The 23,268-nt window shown below is 53.4% G+C and overlaps 1 protein-coding gene across 1 annotated transcript; it reads right to left on the bottom strand.

Annotated features, from left to right (window-relative positions):
- Positions 1–510: 510 nt before the first annotated feature.
- ZNF541 (zinc finger protein 541) lies at positions 511–22,886 on the bottom strand. The gene is made up of 15 exons (XM_090260239.1): positions 22,580–22,886; positions 20,228–20,471; positions 16,559–18,383; positions 15,248–15,306; positions 14,810–14,969; positions 14,436–14,594; positions 13,168–13,492; positions 10,983–11,046; positions 10,252–10,394; positions 9,750–9,853; positions 8,381–8,456; positions 7,506–7,594; positions 1,555–1,695; positions 1,182–1,363; positions 511–1,088 (listed from the first exon to the last, which is right to left on the bottom strand). Exons 1-15 carry the CDS (start codon positions 22,884–22,886, stop codon positions 920–922), a joined length of 4,047 nt encoding a protein of 1,348 aa, XP_090116365.1. The 3' UTR covers positions 511–919.
- Between the last annotated feature and the right edge of the window lie 382 nt (positions 22,887–23,268).

The following is a 23,268-nucleotide window of genomic DNA, read 5'->3' as shown; positions in this document are numbered from 1 at the left end:
GGAAGAGCTGATCCTTGCCGCGCTGCAGCGAACACACAGAGCCTGGCCGCTCCTGACGGTGCGTGGTGTCCCTGCCGAGCCGCTGGGACCGCCATGCGGCTTGACTGCTTAAACCTACTCTGACTCTCCCATTCCTGGTGGCCAAAAGCACACCTATGGTCAGTATCTGAAATCTCCTTTTCGCTTACTTATTTCTGCTACCTTCCTGCTCCTCAAATGTAAGCTGCATGGGGAGAGGGACTTGCCCCTCCTGTGTCACTCCTTCCCCGTCTCATGGACCGGGGCCTGTCAGGCATGTGTTTGCTGAATGAACGTACGAGGCCCCCAACTCCTCCAGTGCAGGGCTCAGCTTACTCATCTCTGTGGCTCTGGCAAGTGGCAGGGACTCAAAAGCCTCTGTTGCATCAAACGGTCAGGGAAGCCAGAAGACAGCTGCTCAAGAACCCAATTTAATAAGATTTACAAGCTGACACGTACAAAAAACCTAACAATGTACAAGTCATTGCAAGACTAGGACTGCATCTGGAATGCAGAGACCCCCTAGTGGGGAGCCCAACACGGTGGTCACCTGAAGGCATTTTCCCACTGATTCGTGGCACCTTGGCCTTGCCTAACAAAGGAACCAAACCCCAAACTGTGGCTAAGATTGGAGAGCTAGCCAGATCAAACCTGTTCCCTCCCCAGGTCTCCCTGCTCCAAGAGTGGAACTGAAAGAAGGGGAGAGACTGGCGCCTCTGGGGACTCCACAGCTGTCCAATGGCTACTTATAGTCAAATGCCCACTGTGTCTGCGAGTTGGGCTGGTGCATGGGGGACAGGGAGGATGTGGGGAAAGCAGGGGAGAGGCCAAAGGGGACCCGATGGGCTGGAGGTCCCCACCCCGACAGTGGCCTCGCCCCCACTGCCTCTCTGCCCAGAAGTCACCACTGCAGAGGGCCGATGTCAGCCCCTATCTCCTCCTCCTCCTCTTCCTCCTCCTTCAGTTGGAAGGGCTTTGCCGGCCACTTCACCCTGACGATGGGCTCCACGTGATCCTGAACCCGGTGCCGCTTCATGTGGGCATTTCGACTCTTAATCTTGTCAAACACCCTGCGGAGTCACCAGGGGACACGGGGGTCAGGACAGGGGGGTGGTGTTGCCTGAGGGAGGTGGTGTGAGCGCACCCAGGGCAGGGGCTGGTACCTCTCACACTCTCTGCAGGGGAAGACACTCTGGCCTTCCGTGCTAGTGGGCGGCTCGGGGGTCCGCTTGGGGCCAATGTTGGGGCTGGAGTTGAGGATGGACTCCCTCCTGTAACTCTTGGTCTTGATCTTTAACTCAGGGGTTGGACGGTGGCTGGGTCTCTCTCGAGGGCTGCCAGCGACCTGCAGAGGGGGCAGAAACCACGTACGGGTGCCGGCCCCCCACCCTGGCAGGGGAGGCGCAGGGATCCGGGGCATGGATACCCTCGGCAGGCAAACCTTTCTTGCGGGCGCCCTTCCCAACCCCCAAGCTGGACTGGCAGTGGGAGTCCCGGTCAGCACGACGCTCCAGGCCCCCACAGCCCTCTCTCTACCTTTGCTTCTGTCCTGCCTGCCTTGTCCAGCTCTCTCCTGAGCCTCTTCTCCAGCCCTGGGGCTCGGCCGCAGTCAAACTTGATCATTTTTTTCCAGATGTAATAATACTCAACACACTGGGCAACGGTCTTCGTCTGGATCTAGGGGAAGCAAACGGAAACTGACTATGGCAGCCCCCCTTCGCTCCAAGGGGCGGAGAGTCACGAAGTCCTCCCAGGTGACGCAGGCCTTCAGAGTGAGGCCACCGGCGCCAAGACCGTTGGAGCCCAGCACAGTCCGAGCAGCTAGGCCACCCCAGATGCCGTCCCTGTGGGAAGGGGTGCCGGAGGACACTCACGGCGACATCGTGCCTGAGGGCCATGTTTACCAACCCGGACGAAGGAACGCAAATGCCCGCACGCAGCGGGTGTCACGCAGCCACCGCAGGAGCCAGGCAGAGCTCACGGGACTGCGGAGAGGGGCCCACGAGAGGAGGAGGAGGTGGTTTCGAGGGCAAGGTTGATCCTGGGGCATTCAGACCCCATCACTGCTCCTCCCCCACTAAGAAGTGATCCCAATACCAATCACTTCTGTAAAAACCAAACAGAATGGAAAGGTTTAATTGCTCTAGAAAGAAAACTTCTCAGGAAAATTAAATTGGCCGCTTCATCCCTGCAGAAGATACTTTCCCCTAGTGAGTATTTTTCAGCTTTGTTTGCATCCACAAACCAGCAGTGCACAGAGGACGCCCTCTAAGAAATACCCCGAGGTTAAAAAAAAGCTGGACTCTGTTTCCTGATAAGATGGAAGAACAGAAACCAGACTGACGTTCCCATCTGGAAACAGAGACAAGAAACAGTCAAAATATATGAAACGGTGGTTGGTGAGACACTAGGCATTGGTCCAGAAAAATTTTTCTGTGAGAAAGAAACAAAAATACCACAGTCTCAACTCTCTGCCTTGAGAGTGTGTTCGGACCCCGCCCAGGGAGGGGACCGCAGAGGGACTGGCGGGCCTCCCGGGCTGAGACGGAGCGGGGCGTCTGGGGACACCAAGGGTGCGCGATCCACAGGACGGAGAAAAGCAGCAGAGAGGGCGGCACGGAGAGGCACTCAGACGCCTTGAGAGAATTCCCCTCAAGCACTCAGCCCAGGGCTGAGCAGCAGGTGCACAGGAGGAGACGACCCAGAGCCGCGCAAAGAGCCCCTGAGAGGACGGGAGGAAAAGGTGTCCACGGCTCCCACAGGGCCAGGGATAAGAGTGCCTCTTCCCACCAGCCAGTGTGGCAAAGCTCCTCCGCGGGGGCAGGGGCAGCGTACTGAGAAGGGTCTTGCCTCAGGAATGAAGAAGAATTAATTCTGGACGAAAAGTCGTTCTGGTCCCATCTAAAAAACATTCTAAAAGCAATACTCAAAAGGAACAAGTTGTTTTCAAGTACGTACATCACAGAACCAAGTTCGAGAATATTTACAGGAATGCAAAAATATCTGGCACCCAACAGGCTAAAATTCACCATGTCTGGAACTCAATGCAAAATCACCAGGCACGCAAACAGAAGAATATGATATGTAAACGGGGAGAAAATCGACCCATCAGAATCAACCCGGAATAAACACTGATGTTAGAATGCAGGGAAAGCCTTCCAAAGTTCACATAACGTATAACATATGTTTAAAGGTCAAGTAGAGACAGGGAGGACATAAAGAAGCCCTACACAGACGTACAGAGAACACACTACATGGGATTAACATTGGGTTAGACCTGCAGGAGGCAGGGGTCGTGAACTTGAAGATACAAAACATGGAAACCATTTAAAATGAAACACACGGAGAAAAAAAGAGTCCGCAAAAAGGAAAAGAGCCTCGGTGGGCTGTGGGCCGTGTGGCAGCGGCAGGAAGCCTAACCCGCACCCAAGTGGGGCCTTCAGAGGAGAAAGGAGGGGCCTGAGAAATGCTGAAGGCATAATGGACCATGTTTCCCCAAATTTAATGAAAACTATAAACCCAAAGGTCTAAGAAGCCCCACAAATCCCAAGTACAAGAAAAAAATAAAGAAAACTACTCCCAACCATATAATAAAATTGCTCAAAACCAGTGATAATGAGAAATTCCTATAAGCAGCCAGCCAGAGAAAAAAGACATTTATACATACAGAGAACAAAGACAAGGAGATAAATACATTGATTGTTGGGAATAAAAGCAACATCTTTAAGTTACTTAGAGAAAAAACTGTCAAGGTAGAATTCTATATTTAGTAAAGATATCTTTCAGAAACAAAGGCAAAATACTCTTTAAGATATACACAGCTAAAATAATTCCTTATTAGCAAATCTGCACTACAGGAAATGTTCAATGATTTACATTGATTTGCTTCTGGAAAATGCTACCAGAGGGAAATATAGATCTACACAAAGGAATGCTGAGCAATGAAAATGGTAACTACGTAGGTAAATGTCTAAGACTAATTACTGCCCTGGCCTATGGTAGCTCAGTTGGTTAGAGCATCGGCCCAATAGGCCAAGGTTGCAGGTTCAATCCCTGGTCAGGGCACATACAAGAATCAACCACTGAATGCATAAATAATAAGTGGAACAAAAAACCGATGATTCTCTCTCTCTCTCTCTCAAAGAATCGATTAAAAGATTTATTATTTAAATTTCTCTAAAAAACAAAGGACTGTTTAAACAAAAATAATAGCACTGAACTGTGGGGTTTATAACATGTAAAATAAAATGCATAAAACCACAACACTATAAAGACCTGGCAGAGAAACAGAAGTACACTACTATAAGGTTTTCATTCTGCACATGAAGTACTACCAAATCACTTGAAGGTAGACTGTGTTATTTTTTGTTTGTTTATTTATTTATTGGTTGATTGATTTGAAAGAAAGAGAGAGAAAAACATCAATTTCTCATTCCACCATTTTATGTAGTCATTGGTTGATTCGTGTACGTGTCCAGACGGGGGACTGAACCGACAACCTTGGTGTGCTGGGCCAATGCTCTAACCACCTGAGCTACCCGGCCAGGGCTAGATTGTGATAAGTTAATGATGCATCGTATAAGCCCCAAAGCCACCACAAAAGTAATAAAATAAAGAGTTACAGCCAAGAAGCCAACAAAGGATATAAAACAGAATTCTAATACTTACTACATTACTCCGAAAGAAGGCAGAAAAAGTGGAAAGGGGAAATAAAAAACAAATTGGACAATTAGAGAACAAATAACAAGATGACAGTCTTAAATCAGACCATCTCAATAATCACATCAAATGTAAATGCTATAAATACCCCAATAGAAAGGTTGAATAGTCCCTAGGCAATAAAAAGCAACACCTCACACACTACCTATAAAAATGCACTTTAAATATAAAGACACAAGTAGGTTAAAAGTAAGAGGATGAAAAAGATAAATCATGCTAACACCAATCATAAGAAAGCTGGAATGGCTGGCTGTATTAATATCAGAAAAAGTAGACTGAGCAAAGAGTAATATCAGGGATAGAGAAAGTCATTTCATTACGATCAAAGCGTCAATTAGGAAGTAAGAATCTGAAATGTTTATGCATCTAAGTCAGAGCTTCAAAATACATGAAGCAAAAAATGACAGAATGCAAGGAAAAACAGATATCCATAATCACAGTCAAATATTTTAATATCCCATTCTGAATAAATTGCTACAACAAATGGACAGTAAATGTATGGAAGACCTGCCCTGGCTGGTGTGGCTCAGTGGATTCAGCACCGGCCTGCAAACTGAAAGATCGCCAGTTCGATTCCCAGTCAGGGCACAGGCCTGGGTTGCGGGCCAGGTCCCCAGTTGGGGATGCACTAGAGGCAACCACACATTGATGTTTCTCTCCCTCTCTCTCTCCCTCCCTTCCCCTCTCTCTAAAAATAAGTAAATAAATAATTTTTTAAAATGTATGGAAGACCTGGACCACAATATCAACCACCTTGAAATAACATTTCTTTTTTTTGGTAGAGAGTAAAGTTTTTATTCACTCTCCAAGGGGAACTGACATGTATAGAACTCCACCCAACAACAGCAAAATACACTGTAAGTGTGCTCAGAACATTTACCAAGATGCAGACCATATTCTGGGCTGTAACAAGGGTTCAATAAATTTATAGGGATTCAAATCACACAAAGAATTTCTTTGACATTAATGACATTAAATAGAAAATCAGTAACATAAGAACTCTGGAAAATCCTCACATATTTGGAGACTAAATCACACACTTCTACATAACTCACAGGTCAAGAAATAAATCAAAAAGGGAAATAAAAATGAAAACCCAACATAGCAAAATTTATCAAAGCAGTACTTTGAAGGAAGTTTATAGCACTAAACACCTATATTAGGGAAGAAGGAGGGTCCCTAATCAGTGACTGCGGTTTCCACCTTTAGAAACAGAAAAAGAGCAAATTAAACCCAAAGCAAGTAGAAGAAAGGGAATAACAACAGAGCAGAAATCAATTAACTAGAGAACAATCAGCAAAACCAAAAGCTAGTTCTTTGAGAAAAAAACCCCATAAACCTCTAGCCAGAATGATTAAAAAAAAAAAGACAAGCTACCACCCTGCCTTTATTTATTTATTTAATAAATAAATAAAGTCTTTAAAAAAAAGATAAATTCCAACATCAGAAATGAGAGCAGTGATATCACTATATTCTGTAGATACAAAAAGGGTAATATGAGACTACTATGAACTTTATACTACTAAATCAGACAACTTAGAATGTACAAATTCTTTGAAAGACAAAAACTACCAAAGTTCACTCAAGAAGACACTGAACCTGAACCACCCCGTATCGATTAAATGAATTGAATTTGCAGTTAAAAACCTTCCCACGGAGAAAACTCCAGGCTTAGGTGGCTTCACTAACAAATATTTAAGAAAAAAATAAAACCAATTCTAAATAAAGTGTTCCAAAAAGCTGAAGAGGAGGAAATACTTCCTAATACTTCATATAAGGTCAACAGGACCCTGACACCAACGCAGGACAAAGGCGTTATAAGCAAAGAAAGCTACAGACCAGTATCCTTCGTGTCCAGAGACAAACTATTCGGAACAAAATTGTAACAAATAGTGTCCAACCCGTTATGATCAAATAGGTCATAAATATAAATGGAAAACCTGAGATTATAAAACTTCTGGCAGAAAACACAGGGGGAAATCGTGACGTTGGGTCAGGCGAAGGTTTCTTAGCTGCAAAACCAAAAGCGCGATCCATAAACGGAAAATGAATGCATGGCCGTGAGACCCCACTGCAGACACATCAGAATGGGTAAAATGGGAAGGACCGGCCGCGCCACGTGCGGGGCGGGTGCGCAGTGACTGGGCTCTCGGACCCCGACGGTGGGAATGGGAAAGGGCACAGCTGCTTCGGAGAACAGTTTGGCAGCTTCTTAAAATGGTAAACATATGCCCACCATACAATCCACTTGCTCCCCTCCAAAAACACAGCGCATGCCCACACAAAGACTGGGACATGAACGTTCACAGCAGCTTTATTTTAATCACCGGTAACTGGAAACCGCCCAGATGCCCATGAGCAGGTGACGAGAAGGAGCTGACTGGGGACCAAAGGGGCAGGAGGAAACCTGGGGGGGCGATGGACGCGTTCTGTGGTGATGGTTTTACAGGGACATAAATATGTCACAACATCAAATCTTACACTTGGATTATATGCAGTTTGTGTCCATCCACTTTAAAAAGAAGAAAGCAGCAGGGATTAAGTGTGGCATGACACCCTCGTTAAAGCACACACATGTATGTGTGTAAGATCCGGGCAGGCAGAGAAATGCCTCGCGGACACAACCAGCCAGAGGTCATCGGTCGGAAGGACTGTCTGGAGTCATTCACGACAACGGCTTTTTAAAATGACGGACTGTTGACAACGTGAGCAGCCTGTCGCCCCTGACCGGCCCTGCGGCTCTAGCTCCGCCTGTCCGCGCGCCTCACCGTCTTGTGTATCAGGTAAAAGTCCTTCTTGTGGGCACAGAACGCCTTCTTAAAGAGCCTCTTCTCCATGGGGGTCCAGAGGTCTGAGCCTATTGGAGAAACAGTCAGGAGGGGGAAAGACATTTCTCCTCTGGGACCACAGCCATGACAGACGCAGACCACCCTCCTTTTTAAACGGCTGTACTGAGCACCCAGAAGGTGCCGGGCATTCTGCTGAGGCCCTTATCTGCCTCATCTCATACAATCCTCACAAACGCCTTAGCAGGTGGGGACTATTCCTATCCCCACTTTACAGTCGCAGCACCAGAGGCTTCCATTGGCCAAGAGACTGGCTAAGGGCGGGGGGGGGGCGGGGGGGGGCAGGCTGCCTGACCGCTGGGCTGTTGTGCTCCATCGCTGAACTCCAGCCCCCTGCACCCCTCCGTGGCCTGCACCCCACCCGCCACCGGCTGGGCAGAGCCCAGGAGAGAAGCGCTGGGAGAGGGGAAGGTGGGATCCAACTAGAACAGTGGTTCTCAACCTGTGGGTTGCGACCCCTTTGGGGGTCGAACAGCCCTTTCACAGGGGTCACCTAAGACCATCGGAAAACACATGTATAATTACATACTGTTTTTGTGATTAATCACTGTGCCTTAGTTATGGTTGGCAGTCACCACAACATGAGGAGCTGTATTAAAGGGTCGGGGCATTAGGAAGGCTGGGAACCACTGAACTAGAAGGACTGAGGCCCACTGAGCGGCCCTCCAGGTGACAGGCCCTCTGCAGGGGCAGGCGAAGCCCGCAAGAGGCGCCCGCCAGCAGAGCTGGCATCGAAGCTGACTGGCTCCCGGGGGTCTCGGCCCGGCCAAAGCCACGCGGCCCCTCGCTCCAGTCACCTGTGTAGCGATAGTCGGCGAGCGGGTGAGGCTGCGGCTTCTGGGGGCCTCGGAGGAGGAGCGTCTCCAGGGCGACCTGGAAGGGGAGCAACGCGAGCTACTTCCCGCGGGAGGGAGGGCGAGGCAGGGGCCGCCCCCACCGCCTCGGCCATGCAGAGCCGCCTCCCGCCTTCCCCGCCGCAGCGGCCCGCAGCACTGAGCGCGCTGCTGGGGGCACTGGCGCTGGTTTTCCGGAGCAAGGTTTCCTTTATGAAGGACACCGGCAGGGATTCATCCCGGCTCCCGCTCCTTTTGAGTAGCGCGGCCCTTGCCCACTGCCACACTTCGTTCTCCTCGCAGCACTGGTCACTGCCTAATAATTTTAAACTCACAGCTCCTGTACTGACTCTCCTCAAATGTAAGCCCCACGGAGAGAGGGATTTTGTCCTGCTTGCCAGCACAGCCCCGGCCAGGACCGGCTGTGTCATCTGCGGGGCCCAGTGCAAGATGGCACGTGGGGCCCTTTTGTTCAAACATTTAATATTTTGCCCTGGCTGGTGTGGCTCAGTGGATTGAGCGCCGGCCTGTGAACCAAAGGGTCGCTGGTTCGATTCCCAGTCAGGGCACATGCCTGGGTTGTGGGCCAGGTCCCCAGTTGGGGGCGCGAGAGAGGCAACCATTTGATGTTTCTCTCCCTCTCCTTCTGGCCCCCTTCCCCTCTCTCTAAAAATTAATAAATTAAAAAGTAAGTAAATAAATAAAGATTAGAAAGGAAAAATACAAGAATTAACTTTTTAAAATGCTGTGCCATCAGCAACTCAGTGGGACCGATAAATGTGTGATCCTCCCACAGGCCAACCATGGCCTCCCAGCCTGAGAAGCAGCAGAACTGTGGCCCCCTGGGTCCCTAACTCGGCAACCTGACTCTTCCTCTCCCACTCCTCGGGGCTGGACTCTCATTTCCTAAACCTCAGGATAGGGAGGATGCCCTCAGAGGCGGCAGAGGCACTTCCGCTGCCCGAGAGGCTTTCGTATGTGGGGTTTTGATCAAACACCCCAAGCTCAATAAATAAACCAGATCAATGCAGGTCCAGAGCTGGGTCCACTGGGCTCCCCACCCCCCACCCCCACAGCCTGAGGCCTCAGAGGAGCCCTGGGGCCCTGCTTCGCTAAGCCTGGGTCTGCTCATTTCCCCTCTGGTGCTCAAGGCCACGCCAATGACAGGGCCACAGGGGGACGGTGGGTGGCCTTCCTTCAGCTTTCACAGCTGCCACCCCCTCCCTGCCCCCTCCCTCCCGGGGCCGAAGGCACAGGGCAGGCGCCTGGCCCCGCCCCCCCCTCCCACCCCCGCTCAGGAGCAGGGGAGCGGGCAGCTCCCCAAGGCTCTCACCTGAACGTTGCCCCGGGCTGCGTGCAGGCAGTGCAGAGCGAGCTCCAGGTTGGTGCCCCCTCCCGGCATCACACTGGAGCAGGCCACCTTGCAGAGCTCTGTCACTGTTCCCCAAAAGAGGCCCCAGCAGGTGCGAGGGAGAAGAGACACAGGGGGTCAGCCAGGGCCAGGGAGGGGACTCCCTGACGGCACAGAGAAGGCGCTCCTTGTCACCATCTCCCTCACGGTTCAGTGCAAAGCAGGCTGAGGAGAGGGCGCGACGGGGAGGAAGGGCAGCAACACTGCTCCGGGCCCTGCTTTGGACGGCCTGGCCAGCTACCCATCAGAAGAGAGGCGGGGGCAGAGGTGGCCGCATGGGAGAGGCTATACTGGGCTGAGGGCTGGTGCCTCCCCACCCCCAGGGGTGACTGCTTCTTGGTCAAGGCGAGAAGTGGGAGGAGAAACCCCTTGGAGACGGGGAAGAGGGGGCGGTGGGGGGGAATTTGGCGAAAGTCTCAGCCACCTCTGTCCTGCGTGTCCACATTGGTCATCACATCTCCCCACGGCTTCCAGACCAGAGAAGCGAAATGCTCATCAAGTGCCACCAGCGAACGGTCCTGGAGCTCTGGGATCTCAGCCTGAAACCGGCTTCCTAAGTTGATGTGTCTGAAACGGGGTCACGTACACAAACATGTGAGACATACACATGACTAAGATGGGACATAAAACAGAGACGCGTGGTGCGCCCTGCTCTGTGGACACCCTCCGCCACCGCAGACATGCTGCGTGCTGGTTGCCCGATGGACACGAGTAGGCATTCCAGAAACCTGTCCTGGGCAATGCCAGCCTTCCTCCAATTTCACTTACTGCCAGAGTTTGGGCCTCAGGCGTCTCCCTTGGGGTCTAGGACGGGGGAGGTACAAGCTGATACCCGGCATACTACTCCGTCCGTGGCCACATCATTAGACCACGTTTCACGGAGACTCAAGGGTCCCGCACTGTGGCTCTGAACCCCGGGGTCCTGGGAATTCTCTGCCCGGGGCCCAGCTATGCTATGTCTGGACAGAGGAACACTGCGGCGACTTCCCACGTGGGCCTGGAGAAGTCCACCGCTTCTCCCCTGGGGAGGCTTAGCAGCTGCACCCGAGCCCCTGGGACGCAGGAGCCCTTGGGAACAACGGACACTGGGAGCAAGAGGGTAAAAGCAGCCCCGCTTTGGAAGGACCCTCAGGTCCTGTGTCTGGTCCCACTCACGGTTCAATGCTGATCCTGGTGTCGTCCTTCACCACACAGATGCCAAGTGAGTCATCCCCGTGATCTAGAACACACGCCACAAAAGCCTCAAGAAGGCGGACTGGAAGTGATCCAGGGGCCCCTTTTCCCTGCCTTCCCAGAGCGGCTGAGAGCAGGTTCTTGAAGCCTGCATGGTATAAAATTCCCTCAAAAAATTAAAGACAGAGCTACCATATGATCTAGCAATCTCACTTCTGGGTATTTATCCAAAAGAACTGTAATCAGGACCGCAAGAGACACCTGCCCTCCTGTGTTCATCGCAACACTACGCATAATAGCCCAAATGTTAAAACAATCTAAGTGACTGTAGCTGGGTGAGGGGATAAAGAATAGGTGGTATATACATGCAATGGAATACTATTTAGCCTTTAAAAAGGAAATTCTGCAATACGTGACCACAAAGATGAACCCTGAAGATGTTAGGCTAAGCGACAAAACCAGTCACAGAAAGATAAATACTGCATGATTCCACTTATACGAAGTATCTAAAGTAGTCAAATTCATATAATCAAAGGGTACAATGGTGCTTTCCGGGGGCCGAGGGAGTGGGAAGTGGGTAGTTCCTGGCCAGCGGGCATTAATGTCTCAAGTAAGCAAGATGAGTAAGGTCAGCAGACATGCTGTATAAAATTGCACCGACAGTCACAATACTGTACCACACACTTAAACTTTTGTTAAAAGGGTAGATCTCATATTAACTTCTTATAATAAAATAAATTTAAAAAAAAGATTGCATGGAAGGTGGATAAGAGTTCTGAAAAGGTACAGTAAGACACTCAGCAAAACAACAAATTAACTGATAAAAATTATATTGAAAAAACAGTAAGTTAAAGTCTCTGGAAATTGTCCTGAAGGCATACAGCATTTTAAGAAACGCACTCTCCCTGGCTGGTGTGGCTCAGTGGATTGAGCACCAGCCTGCGAACCAAAGGGTCGCTGGTTCGATTCCCAGTCAGGGCACATGCCTGGGTTGCAGGCCAGGTCCCTGATTGGGGGTGCAGGAGAGGCAACCATACATCGATGTTTCTCTTCCTCTCTTTCTCCCTCCCTTCCCCTCAAAAGAAACTTTAAAAATAAGTAAAATCTTTAAAAATAAAAAATGAAAGACAATCTACCCAATAGAATAGAATGTTTGTAGGAAAATCAGAATATGTAAGGAACTCTCACAAGTTAATAACTAAAAGATAATAACTCGATATTTTACATGGGCAAAGGATGAATAGACATTTCTCCTAAGAAAACATAAAAATGGACAATAAACACAGGAAAAGATGCTCAACATCATTAGCCACCAGGGAAATGCCAATCAATACCACAGAGATACCACTTCACACCTACTGTTATGGCTGTAATAAAAAAGAGAGACAGTAAGTACTGGCAAGGTTGTGGAGAAACCAGAACTTTCATATAATCCTGGTGGGAATTTAAAACGGTCTAGTCAGTTTGGAAAACAGTCTGGCAGTTCCTTAAATGGTTAAATATAGAGTTACCACATGACCCATCAATTCCACTCCTGGGTAGCGACCCAAGGGAAATAAAAACATACATGCACACAAAAACTTGTACATGAGTGTTCACAACGGCCTTATGTCTGATAGCCCAAAACTGGATGCAACCTGAATGCTCCTCAATGATGAACGGATAAATAAGACGTGGTCTAACCAGACGCTGGGATATTACCCAGCCATAGGGAAGAAGGCAGCACTGATCCACGGCACAGCGTGGACGGGCCTTGGCAACGTTGTACTAAGTGAATACACGAGACCCAGAATGTTATGTGTGCTTCCACTCATTCAAAATGGCCAGGAGGCAAGCCCACAGAGAAAGCAGATTAGTAGTTTTCCCGGGTGATGACTCATATGGTACGTAAAGTGTAGCTCAATAAAGCTGTTTAAAAAGTGACAGGGAAGGGCAGGCGGAAGGGCGGTCGGGCTAAGTGGCCTCTCTGCCTTCTTTCTGGCTGTAGAACCCTAAGCAGCTGGAAGGCTGCTGATCACAGACGGTCCTGGGATACTTGGAAACGACCATGGGACCCCCAGCCATGGGAGGGGAGAGTCTCTGGACCAAACACCACGAGGGAAGGGCCTCTGGTCCCCAGGGGGGCCGCCGTGGGATGACCACAGACCTCCAGGCCAGCCCCACTCACCGAGCATGGTGCTGAGGAGCCTGTCGGGACTGGCCTGAGCGGACGTGAAGCAGAGGGTGTTGAAATACAGCCCAGAGCCCTCCCGGATGGGGCTGAGCATTGGGGGCGGTGTGTAGGGAGGGCACTGGAACAATCCCTTCAGGAGGTGGTCCACCAGGAACACGGGGGACCGCAGGCAGCTCTGGTGACATCTTCCTGGGCCTGGCTCCCCAAACGGGGAGCGGGGAGGAGAGGTGAGCAATGCCTTCGGCTGGGGGCGCTTCTTCCGCTTCCTGTGCTGGCTGCTCTCCCTGCCGTGTCTCTCTTCCATGTTTCCCTCTTGTCCCTGGGGAACAGGAGAGTTCAGAGGGGTCACCTGAGGCCACCTGCCACACAGCTCAGTCTTCAAGGTGGCATGAGGGAGACGGAGGGGAGTATGGGCATGCACACGTCCCGCGTGTCCATGCCCAGAGCCCTCGGCAAGGGAGGCGGAACAGGGCCGCCCCGGGCCGGACCCCAGACCTGTGCCTGCGACGCTCCAGGCTGGAGCCTTCCTGTGCTCCCACACTCCAGGGAGAGGCCAGTTTCAGCTGTTAACATGACTGGCACTTAAATAGTAGGGGCCAGAGACACAGCGGAATAGGGTGACAAAATGAAAACTTGTTCTTCTCCAAATGACAACTGCTCCTGTGAGACAGACAATGGGATCCATGCTCCCTGTCCCCAAGTCCAGCTTGCAGTGTCCTGAGCAGGATCCTGGTGGGGCCAGAAGCCATCTGAAAAGGCTGACTGCCTGAACTTCCCATGCTCTCTCTCACCTCCACGCAATCTCCTCTCCTCTCTGCCAGTCTTATTCCTTCTCATCCTCCAGGTCTCAGCTCCAACAGCCCTTCCTCCAGGAAGTCCTCCCTGATGTCCTCAGGCTGGGTCTCTGGCACACCCTGAGCGCCCCCCAGCTCCCTTTGCTGCCTCCCCACCCCCAGCCCTGTCCATTCTAGGTCATCACTGTCTCGGGACAGGCCTATCTACTACCCTGGATTGGGAGCCTCAGGGGGCAGGCAGAGGGTGTCATGGTCATCGTGGGGTCCCCAGCACTACCAGCACAGGGCCAGCACAAGGCCAGGCGCAGAGGGAGCTCAGCGGATGCTGAATGAAAGGATGAATCAACGAATGAAGATGCAAACCTAGCTCTTCCGCAGTCCAGATGTTTCGTGGCGTTTGTGCGGGCCCGTCCCACCGCACCCACCGGGAGGCAGGGAGAGTGGCAGGACGCAAGGGGCCCGGCCAGCACGCACCTGGCTCCCCAGGGCTCGGCGTGCTGGAGCCACAGGCACCGACGTGGGCAGCTCCGTGTTGTCCCAGCACCTCTTGGCTCCTGGGGGACTCTGCCCATCCCCCTCGGGCCTCAGCACCTGTCTCGCTGGCTTGCAAAACTCTGTGCCAAACACCTACATGCAGAGAAGAGGCGGCTCTTTAGGAGAAACAGTCACCAGGGAGCGGGAGAGCCTCGCCAGCCAGAAGGGGCAGCTTCTGGCCCTGCCCCAGGTCCCCCCAGAGGACAGAAGACATCTCCGTCCGGAGATAAACGACACCCGGTCATTTACACCCCAAAGCCTGTCAGAAACCCTGAACGCACAGAGCCTACTGCGTGTGCTCCATTCACCTGCAGCTCCCGTTTCCCTCGAGGTGACGGCCACTGGTCGCTGTGAAAGCACAGGTGGCTGCTCAGCACTTTCTTGGTGTAAAACATCTGGCTGCAGTTCCTGCAGACGTAAGTGCTCCTGGGCTCTGCGCAGTCTGCAGGCCCCCCATTCTGCTCGTTACTGCGGGGGGCACACGGCAGGAGGGGAGGGTGCGAGGATGGGACTCTGTCCCCGAGCACAGAATCTTCTGTTTTTTTTTCAGTCCGATCCACTGACAACTCTAGATGAACCCTAAGCAACGGAGACGACACCCTAATTCTTCAGGGCCTGGTGCTTACCTCTTCGGAACTGACGCATCCAGAGCTCACTTACCCAGGGCCAGCCCACAGGAGCCAGCAGAGGACTCCTGAGGGGTCACGCTCTCCCGGATGGGTCGGGGGAGGGGCTCCTGAACTTACCATCCACCTGCTGTGTTCTCCTCCTTCATCAGATGCGGGAACCGGTAGATATTTCCACCCTGAAGATAAAAATGCACCTGAGCCAACGTATCAGGTATGAGGTTCACAAGAGCTAAAACTCTAAGGCTCTTGGAAGAAAAGACAGAATGTAAGTCTTTGCGACCTGGGAAGAGGCAATGGTTTCTTGGATGCCACCAAAACAAAAGGCAGAAGAGACAAAGTGGACTTCACCAAAACTTAAAACTTAAAGACACCAACAAGAAAGTGAAAAGAGCCCTGGCTGGTGTGGCTCAGTGGGTTGAGCACCGGCCTGCAAACCAAAGGTCACCAGTTCGATTCCTAGTCAGGGCACACGCCTGGGTTGCAGGCCAGGTCCCCAGTTGGGGGCGCACAAAAGGCAACCACACAGTGATGTGTCTTTCCCTCTCTTTCTCTCTCCCTTCCCCTCTCTCTAAAAATAAATATATAAAATCTTAAAAACAACAACAACAACGAAAGTAAAAAGACAACCCACAGAACGGGAGACACTGCTGAAAGTCACACACGTCTGATACGGACTTGCCGGCGTAATACACAAAGAACTCTTATAGCTCAATAACAAAAAGTCCCATAACTCAACTTAAAAGTGGGCAGAGAACGTGAATAAAGACCAAAGCAAAGAGGACCTACCAATGGCCGACAAGCACACGGAGGGACACGCAACAGCACCAGCCACCGGAACAACGCAAACCGACCACAACGAGTGGCCACCACTCACCCCCGCGGACGGCCGTGCTCAGAGCTGACCCCCTTGCAGAGGGCTGTGGAGAAAGTGGGCTGTCGCCCGCGGTGCGTGGGGAGGTAAAACAGTGCAGCTGCTTTGGAAAACAGCTGGGCCATTCCTCAAATGGTTAAACACAGAGGTACCATATGATCCAGCAAGTCCATGCCTAAGTATTTCCGGAGAGAAATGAAAACATATGTCCACGCAGCAGCTTGTCCACAAATGTCCCCAGCTGCGCTAGTCTCAATGGCCGAGCAATGGGAACAGCCCAAACGTCAGCTAAGAAGTGGATGAACAAAATGGGTCCCTCTACAGAGGACTATTACTCAGACATGCAATGACGCGCTGACTCATGCTACAACACGGATGCACTCTGAAAACAGGCAAACCCAGAGGCTGGAGGTGGACTTATGGCTGCCGGGGGCTGGGAGGGAGGGAGAGACTACAGACCACGGCTAAGGGTGTGGGGCTTCTCTGGGGGTAAACTGTTCTGACCAGCAGAGGGGATGGATGCGCAAATGGGCAGTTGAACTAAAAGCCACCGGTACCTGGATTCTGTTGAATAGCGTCAGCTTGGACTTGGTGTCCTGGGAGGCATCAGCCAGAGGCCCGGCCGAGGAGAAGGAGGCCATGGCTACCTGGCTGGGAGAAGCCGCATAGCACGTGTCCAGCTTCACCTTCTCCTTCCGGAAGCCTGAGAAGCGCTGGGCCCTGGGGTGGCTGGAGAAGAGCCTGTATCCTCCGGTCCGGGAGCAGGCCGGGCCCTTGTCGCCTTTCATGGCTCCCGAGGAGGCGCCGTTCTCAGCCTGGGCCTGCTTCCCGGGGCCCTGGGCTCCTAGTGTCTGGTCCCCACCTGCCTGGGTCTGCTGTGGGCCACGGGGGGAGAAGACATCCCCCAGGTCCCAAGTCCCCTTTGCGGATCTCAGCTGCTTGGCCAGAGAGGGGATGTCTGGGTTCCCAGGAGGGTCCAGAGAGGACACTGTGAGGGACGGTGGAGCAAGGGCCGCTTTCGGTCCTCCCTTCTCATCCTGTATTGTGCTGCCAGGAGAGGCCGCTCTGGGGCACGCAGGGGCAGTTTTGCTCCTCTGGGCGGGGGATCCCTCTGGCTCCAGGTTTCTGGGCCCAGCATGGAGAGGGTCAGCACTGGGTGTCGGTGGCAGGGGCTGCGGTGACCACAGACCCGACTTCAGGGCGGCCTGCTTGCCCTCAGGAGCAGCTGCCACCTGGGCTCGGGAGAAGATCCTCTGGGACTTGGTAATCATTTGCAACACCTGCATCTGCTCATGGCTCACCAGGGACTCCTGCGACTTCAGGAACAGCTGCCGGAGGAGCGGGGTGGCATCCAACGAGGGGAGCCCAGCAGGCTTCTGGATGTCCTGCAGGCTGGGCTCGCGGGGCGTCTGCCACAGCACAGAGTCACAGTCGAATGTGCTCTCTGTGGGAGCCCAGCAGTCCTTGTCCCCACTGGCACGTGTGGGGTCACCCAAGGCGTCCCCAGGTGCCTGCAGGAGCGAGGGAGGGAGGGACAGTATATCCTCCAGACCGCAGCCTGCGCTGGGCGAGGGCTCCCTGGTGGGGGAGGCACTGCTGGGCCCAGGGCCGAACTCGGGGCCCTCCAGAGACTGCACCGCGGGGGTCTTGTGGACCACAAGCACATTGTTCCCTTTGCTTGTGGGGCAGCCCGGCAGATTCCGGTTCCATGGCCACTGGAAGTTGTGGCCGGCTGGCTGGGAACCGGAGGGGACCGGCTGGCTGCAGAACAGAGGCAGGCAGGCAGGCCGGGGGCCGCCCTCCAGGGTGGATGGCAGCTGGTGCAGCCATGGCTCCGGCTCGGATGGGTCAGGGCCACCGTTCTCTGCCACCCTTGCATGGACGGCTGAGAACATGTCAGTGACAGGCTCCTTCTGTAGGGGACGAGGCTCCTCGGGGGCCTCTGTGCCCAGGGTTCCCGGGGCGGCTGGAGTGCTCACTGGGGTGCAGGAGGAGGACCCCAACGGGGGTGGGCAGGGACAGGCCATGCTCCTCCCTTCGCCACTGCTGTCTGAAGGCCCTGCGGGGGCCGGGCAGGGAGACGGGATCTTCTGGCGGACAATGCTGCGGACAATGCAACGCAGGAGGTCTCGGTTGGGAAAGAGGGAGCCAGGGGACCTGGCTTCTGGGGGCATCAGGGGCCGCAGGCCACTGGGCGCCTCCTGGGTGTTGGGGGAGTCCCCGCAGGAGTCGTCCTCTGCAGGGGCTTCCCTCAGGATGCACAGGCCGTGCTGGACCTCGTAGTGCCGGCGCAGGGAGCGGTAGTCACAGTAGCTCTTGCTGCAGCCTGGCTCCATGCAGACGAAGGGCTTGGTCTTCTGGTGCGTGAGCATGTGCCCGGTCCTGCAGTCACACACGGGGAGGGCGTCAGTGGCACACCGCTCGGCTCTTCCACGGAAAGGACCCCTGGGGGCCCCCCAAGCCAGAAACCGCACTCAGCCCCCACTACCGTGGACGCAACCCAGAAGGGGTGCTCCTCTCCCTCACCTTTCAGGAAGCCCCCTATGTGAGGGAAAAAACAAATCAGTGCGAGCCAGGCCAGAGTTCCCCAAAGTGGGTTCCCAAGGAACACCAGCCCTCCAGAGTCACTCCCCCGAGGACTTGCGCTCGACTGGCAAATATGTATTGAAATACCGTTTTGTGCTCTTGGGAGGTTCACCACCCACAGGAGCAAATTTAAAAAGCCACACAATAGAGAGGTGTCTGTTTAACTTCTGATGTCCCCCAAACCGATTTGCCCACAGGACCACCCTTTCAGGGAGCCCCTAGCATCCCTGAGAACCTGAGTTCTGCAGAACGTCCCAGGGACGTGCCAGCCTGGGCCGGCCCTTTAACAAAGGCATGTCTGCCTGACCCTAGGAGGCCCCGAAGGAGACAGCTAGCTCCCTGGAACCCCAATGGCAGAATGAAAAAAATTTACAGATGCCCAATCTGAGAAACTTTCTAGAACACAGCCAAGTGTCCCCATAATTTCTGCAAATGTAAATAAATACGAGTATATTATATTTATATCATACTTATGTCTACATTAATATATTATAAACATAAACAAGTGAGTAAATCATCCTCTGGTTTCCCAATAAATAACAAAACCCTTCCCCAGAGCTCAGCCCTTGGCTTCCATCTGAGAAGCAGCAGAGAAGGAATCAGGAGACCCCATTTCCAGCCCCAACTGTTACCGACATGTGACATGAGCAAATCACGTCCTTTCCTTCAGGCCTGGGTGGATAAAGTGAAAGACGGATTGATCAAAGCTCTGTGAAGGTCAGGAGCACCATACACATGCAAGGGATTGCACCTCCCATGTGCAAGTCTCTTGGTTTGGACCCTTCCTCATTAGCAAGGAAAGCTCATGGTTTCTCATTCATCAAGAACAAAGGGAATTCTGCTCCTAACTCTTATAATAAGTTCTCTTTTTAAAAGCAAGACTTTTTTTTAAAGGAGTTAAAAAAAAAAAAGAGTACTGGCTAGTGTGGCTCAGCAGATTGGGCGTCGGCCTGCGAACCTAAGAATCTCCGGTTCGATTCCCAGTCAGGGCACATGCCTGGGTTGCGGGCCAGGTCCCCAGTTGGGGGCACACGAGAGGCAACCACACATGGATGTTTGTCTCCCTCTCTTTCTCCATCCCTTCCCCTCTCTCTAAAAATAAATAATCTTCAAGAAAATAAAAAAGGAGTTAAAAAACAAAGAAAACAATGTTCCATCGCCATGTTCTAGAAACAGGCATTTCAGAACCGCCTGTGCCTGTGTCATCGCAAGACGTACGCCTCATGTGACGCAGACCCTTGCTCCCCAGACACGCGCGGGGCCTCCGAATGTCCCCCCACAGTTGGCCCAACTCCCTGCGCGTCAGAACCGCCCCCACGGCGAGCCCTCGTGCGCCTTTAAGCCCTGAGGGTCCCGATTGCAAATCGCAGCAGCCATTTCCTCACTGGCGTGACTCTGGGGGCTCGGAAGAGGAGCCCGCCCGGGGCAGCGCCAGACCCGTCCCTGAGCGCTGGCAGAGTGAGGAGAGCGGAGTGTGCGCTAAGCACGGGTGACACCCGTCCGGGGAACACGGAGGCGGGACAACCCGAGGGCAGGTGGGGCACGGTGACCTGGGAGGGACGCAGGAAACCCAGGGACGCCGCGCGCTCCCCCTCCCCCGGCTCCCCGAAGAGCCACTTCGGGTGGCAGCCCCCACGCACAGGTGGTCCTGCCGCTTAAAGGCCTTGCTGCAGATCTTGCAGACGTGCTTCCGCTCCTGGCTGTGCGTCAGGTAGTGCTTGCTGAGCGAGCTGGCGCTGCTGAACACCTTCCCGCAGAAGCTGCAGTCCAGCAGCGGGTGCTGGGGGGAGCCGTGCTGCCGCCGGCCCTTCCGTGCGCTCCTGGCCGCGGCCCGGCCGCCTTCCTCGGGCTCTCTGGGCACCTTGAGCGCGCCGAGCCCCAGGTCTAAACAGAGGAGAAAGCCCGGGTTACAGACGCCTGGGGACAGGAGGAACCCGGCAGGCTTGGGGAGGGGCGGCCGAGGACCCCCCCGCCGCAGCGGCTCTGCTTGCGGAGCGCACGGGCTCTCGGCTCAGGCGCCGGGAGAAGGTACCCGCGGCGGGCGGCACCCGCAGGGTGGCACCCAGTCCTGGCGCCGCGCTCGGAGGGGACAGCCGCCGTTTGAAGCTCTCCTAGGACGAGGCGACCGAGAGGGGCAGGGCTTTCTGAGCACACCACCCGGCGCACTCGCGAAAAGGCGAATCCAGAAATACATACTCCAGAACCTTAGAAGAGCCTACATCCTTTCTCCCAGCCGATCCCACTTTTGGGTTTTAAATTAAGGACATACATGGATGTTTGTGGGAAGAGTTAGCGGCAAGGGAGTGAATGGCCGCATTATTTTTCCTGGTGACATGTTAGAAACAAGAAAATAACTATAAAAATACCCGGCGGTATGAAAGGATGTTCAGGCCACACTAAGTGAGAAAAAAGCAACCTGCTGCAGAACAGAACTGTCCTAGTCTTAGAAAAAGAAATTTATTCCGAATAAAAAACGGAGAGGATGGACGGACTGGTCGGATTATGGGTCATTTTTATTTTCCTCTTCCTGTGTATCTGAGTTGTCCATGTTTCCTGTATCCCATGGATAAGATGACAGAAGGTATTTTAGGAATCACGTCACCAGAGAAATCGGTGAAGGGGCTGGGAATGGTCAGGCGGGAGAGGGGAGATGCCTCCAATTATCCTAAGGATCAGCATGTGGGGGAGGCAGTGGGCTGCTTCTGTCTTGCTCCAAGGGACAGGGCTGGGTTTGGGGACTGAAGAGTACAAGAAAGCTAATTTAAAGTCACAGACTGTAAGGGTCATGGACGTGGGGGCTCTGCAGGCTCTCTGTTGTGTTCCAGCTCCGGGACTTCCCATTCAGGGACTGGCAGGCCCTCAGTAACTGCTGGATGGGTGCATCGTGGAAGATTTTTTTCTACGCCTTAGATAGGCCTTCAAGATGGATTCGGCTGCCTCGTGAGATGGCATCCGAGAAATCGCCATTTAGCTGGGACACTGCGGAGGCGGGACCCATGAATCCAAAGGGCCGGGGAACGGGAAGGGGAGGGGGCGGCACTGAAGGACCCCAAATGTCAAGTTTCTGCGGCTGGGATGCATCATGAGAGACACAGCAGAAAGGAGCCAGACTTCTGTCCCCACCCGGCCTCTGCACGTGGGCCATCTGCCACTGGGCCTGCCTGGTCTCCATCTTCTTCACGTGAGGATGACTGTGATGGGTGGTGGACGCTCCCAACAGTGTAAATGAGGAAAAGCAGGCCTCCCTCCGGGGAAAGTCCGGGCCTCGCTAAGTTACTGTAAAAACGCTTATTAAAGCAGCTATTAAACTAGGAATCGAAACGTTCTGAAACACTGGGCTCTGACCCACTCGGCCTCCCTAAGCACCTTAGCCACAGGGCTGGACACAGAAACCGGGGGACGGGAGAGCCTGAAGGCAAACTGAAGGGAGATCTCACGGAGGGCTCGGGAGCCCGTTCGCTCTCCCTTCGTTCCCCCACTGCCGAAGAGACAGGCCTGGAAACGAGTCAGTGGACTGTCTGAAATGAACTCTCCCAATACGGGTAAAAGCCTGACAGTCTACAAAGTGCTTTCACGTTCATTTCTTCTTTGGCTTCTTCCCGCTGTTACCACGTGGGGAAGAGGAGCGGGTACTGCTGTCTCCCCACCTTATGGATGAAGACAGGGAAGCTCGGGAGGTTTGGAAGGGGCAGGGGCACGGGACGCCGCTCAGCCTGGAAACACGAGGAGAGCTCCGGAGACACAGTCAGGGATGGAAGCGTCTCCCGCAAACTCACAGGTCTGCCCACGCCACACACAAGGTCAGGAGACCCGTAAACATCCGAATTGCTCCCTAGCATCCAAGTTCCCTAACATCAGCGCTCAGTTTTCTTGGCTAGGAAATTGGGAACAATCCCCAAGTGGAAAAAGAAAGGGACCGCTCCCTACTCAGCTGTGGAAGGGAGAAAATGCGGTGGCCTCCCAGGCCCACACCCCCAGGCAGACAGCTGTACCTTGTGAGGACATCTGCGACTCCGGGTCTGCATACTGCTCCAGCAGCTTCACAGAGTCCGTGTCCCGCCCTGAATACAGGGACGCTGTGTCCCCGCTGTCCCCCAGGGCCTCGCTGGACGCGTCGGGCTTTGGGAGGCTGGGGCCCAGGTCCAAACCGCTCAGGCTGGCATAGAGCAGGTCTCGTGTGCTGGGGCCCCGGCCCCGGCTGAGGGTGTCACTGCAGGTGAGTCCCCGGCTCTCAGGGAATGAAGGGAGGTGCACCTTTGAGGGAAGGGCACCCTTCTCCCCAAGGCTGTACTGGTCCATGGTTACGTGCTGCCAGGTTTTGGCCCAGAGCTGCTCTCCCCAGACGTGCAGAGCCGGGCAAGGGTTCAGGGAGGAGGGAGCTCTTGGTGGTCTCTAGTTCCTGAAAACAAACAAGGGGGAGTCAAAATTATAAGATGGCAACACAATGTGGCAGCTAACACGTTTCTTGGAATTGAAACAGACTTGTGTTTGGGTTCTCTGACACTCGAGAGCCACGTGACCTCGGGAAAGTCACTTAAGCTGCACAAGACCCAGTTTCTGCATCTGTACCTGGGCATCAGAGTAATTCCATCATGAAGGGCTGTAAGGAATAAAATGAAAGGGTGTCTGGTCCCATGGTGGACTGAACTGACCTCTTTTCCAGCTTTGAATACATAGAAAT

This window comes from Furipterus horrens, unplaced genomic scaffold (genome assembly GCF_987537825.1).
Source record: "Furipterus horrens unplaced genomic scaffold, mFurHor1.1.pri manual_scaffold_13, whole genome shotgun sequence".
NCBI lineage: Eukaryota > Metazoa > Chordata > Mammalia > Chiroptera > Furipteridae > Furipterus > Furipterus horrens.
The sequence above is the reverse complement of the archived record's forward strand: the minus strand, read 5'-3'. Positions and strand labels throughout refer to the sequence as shown.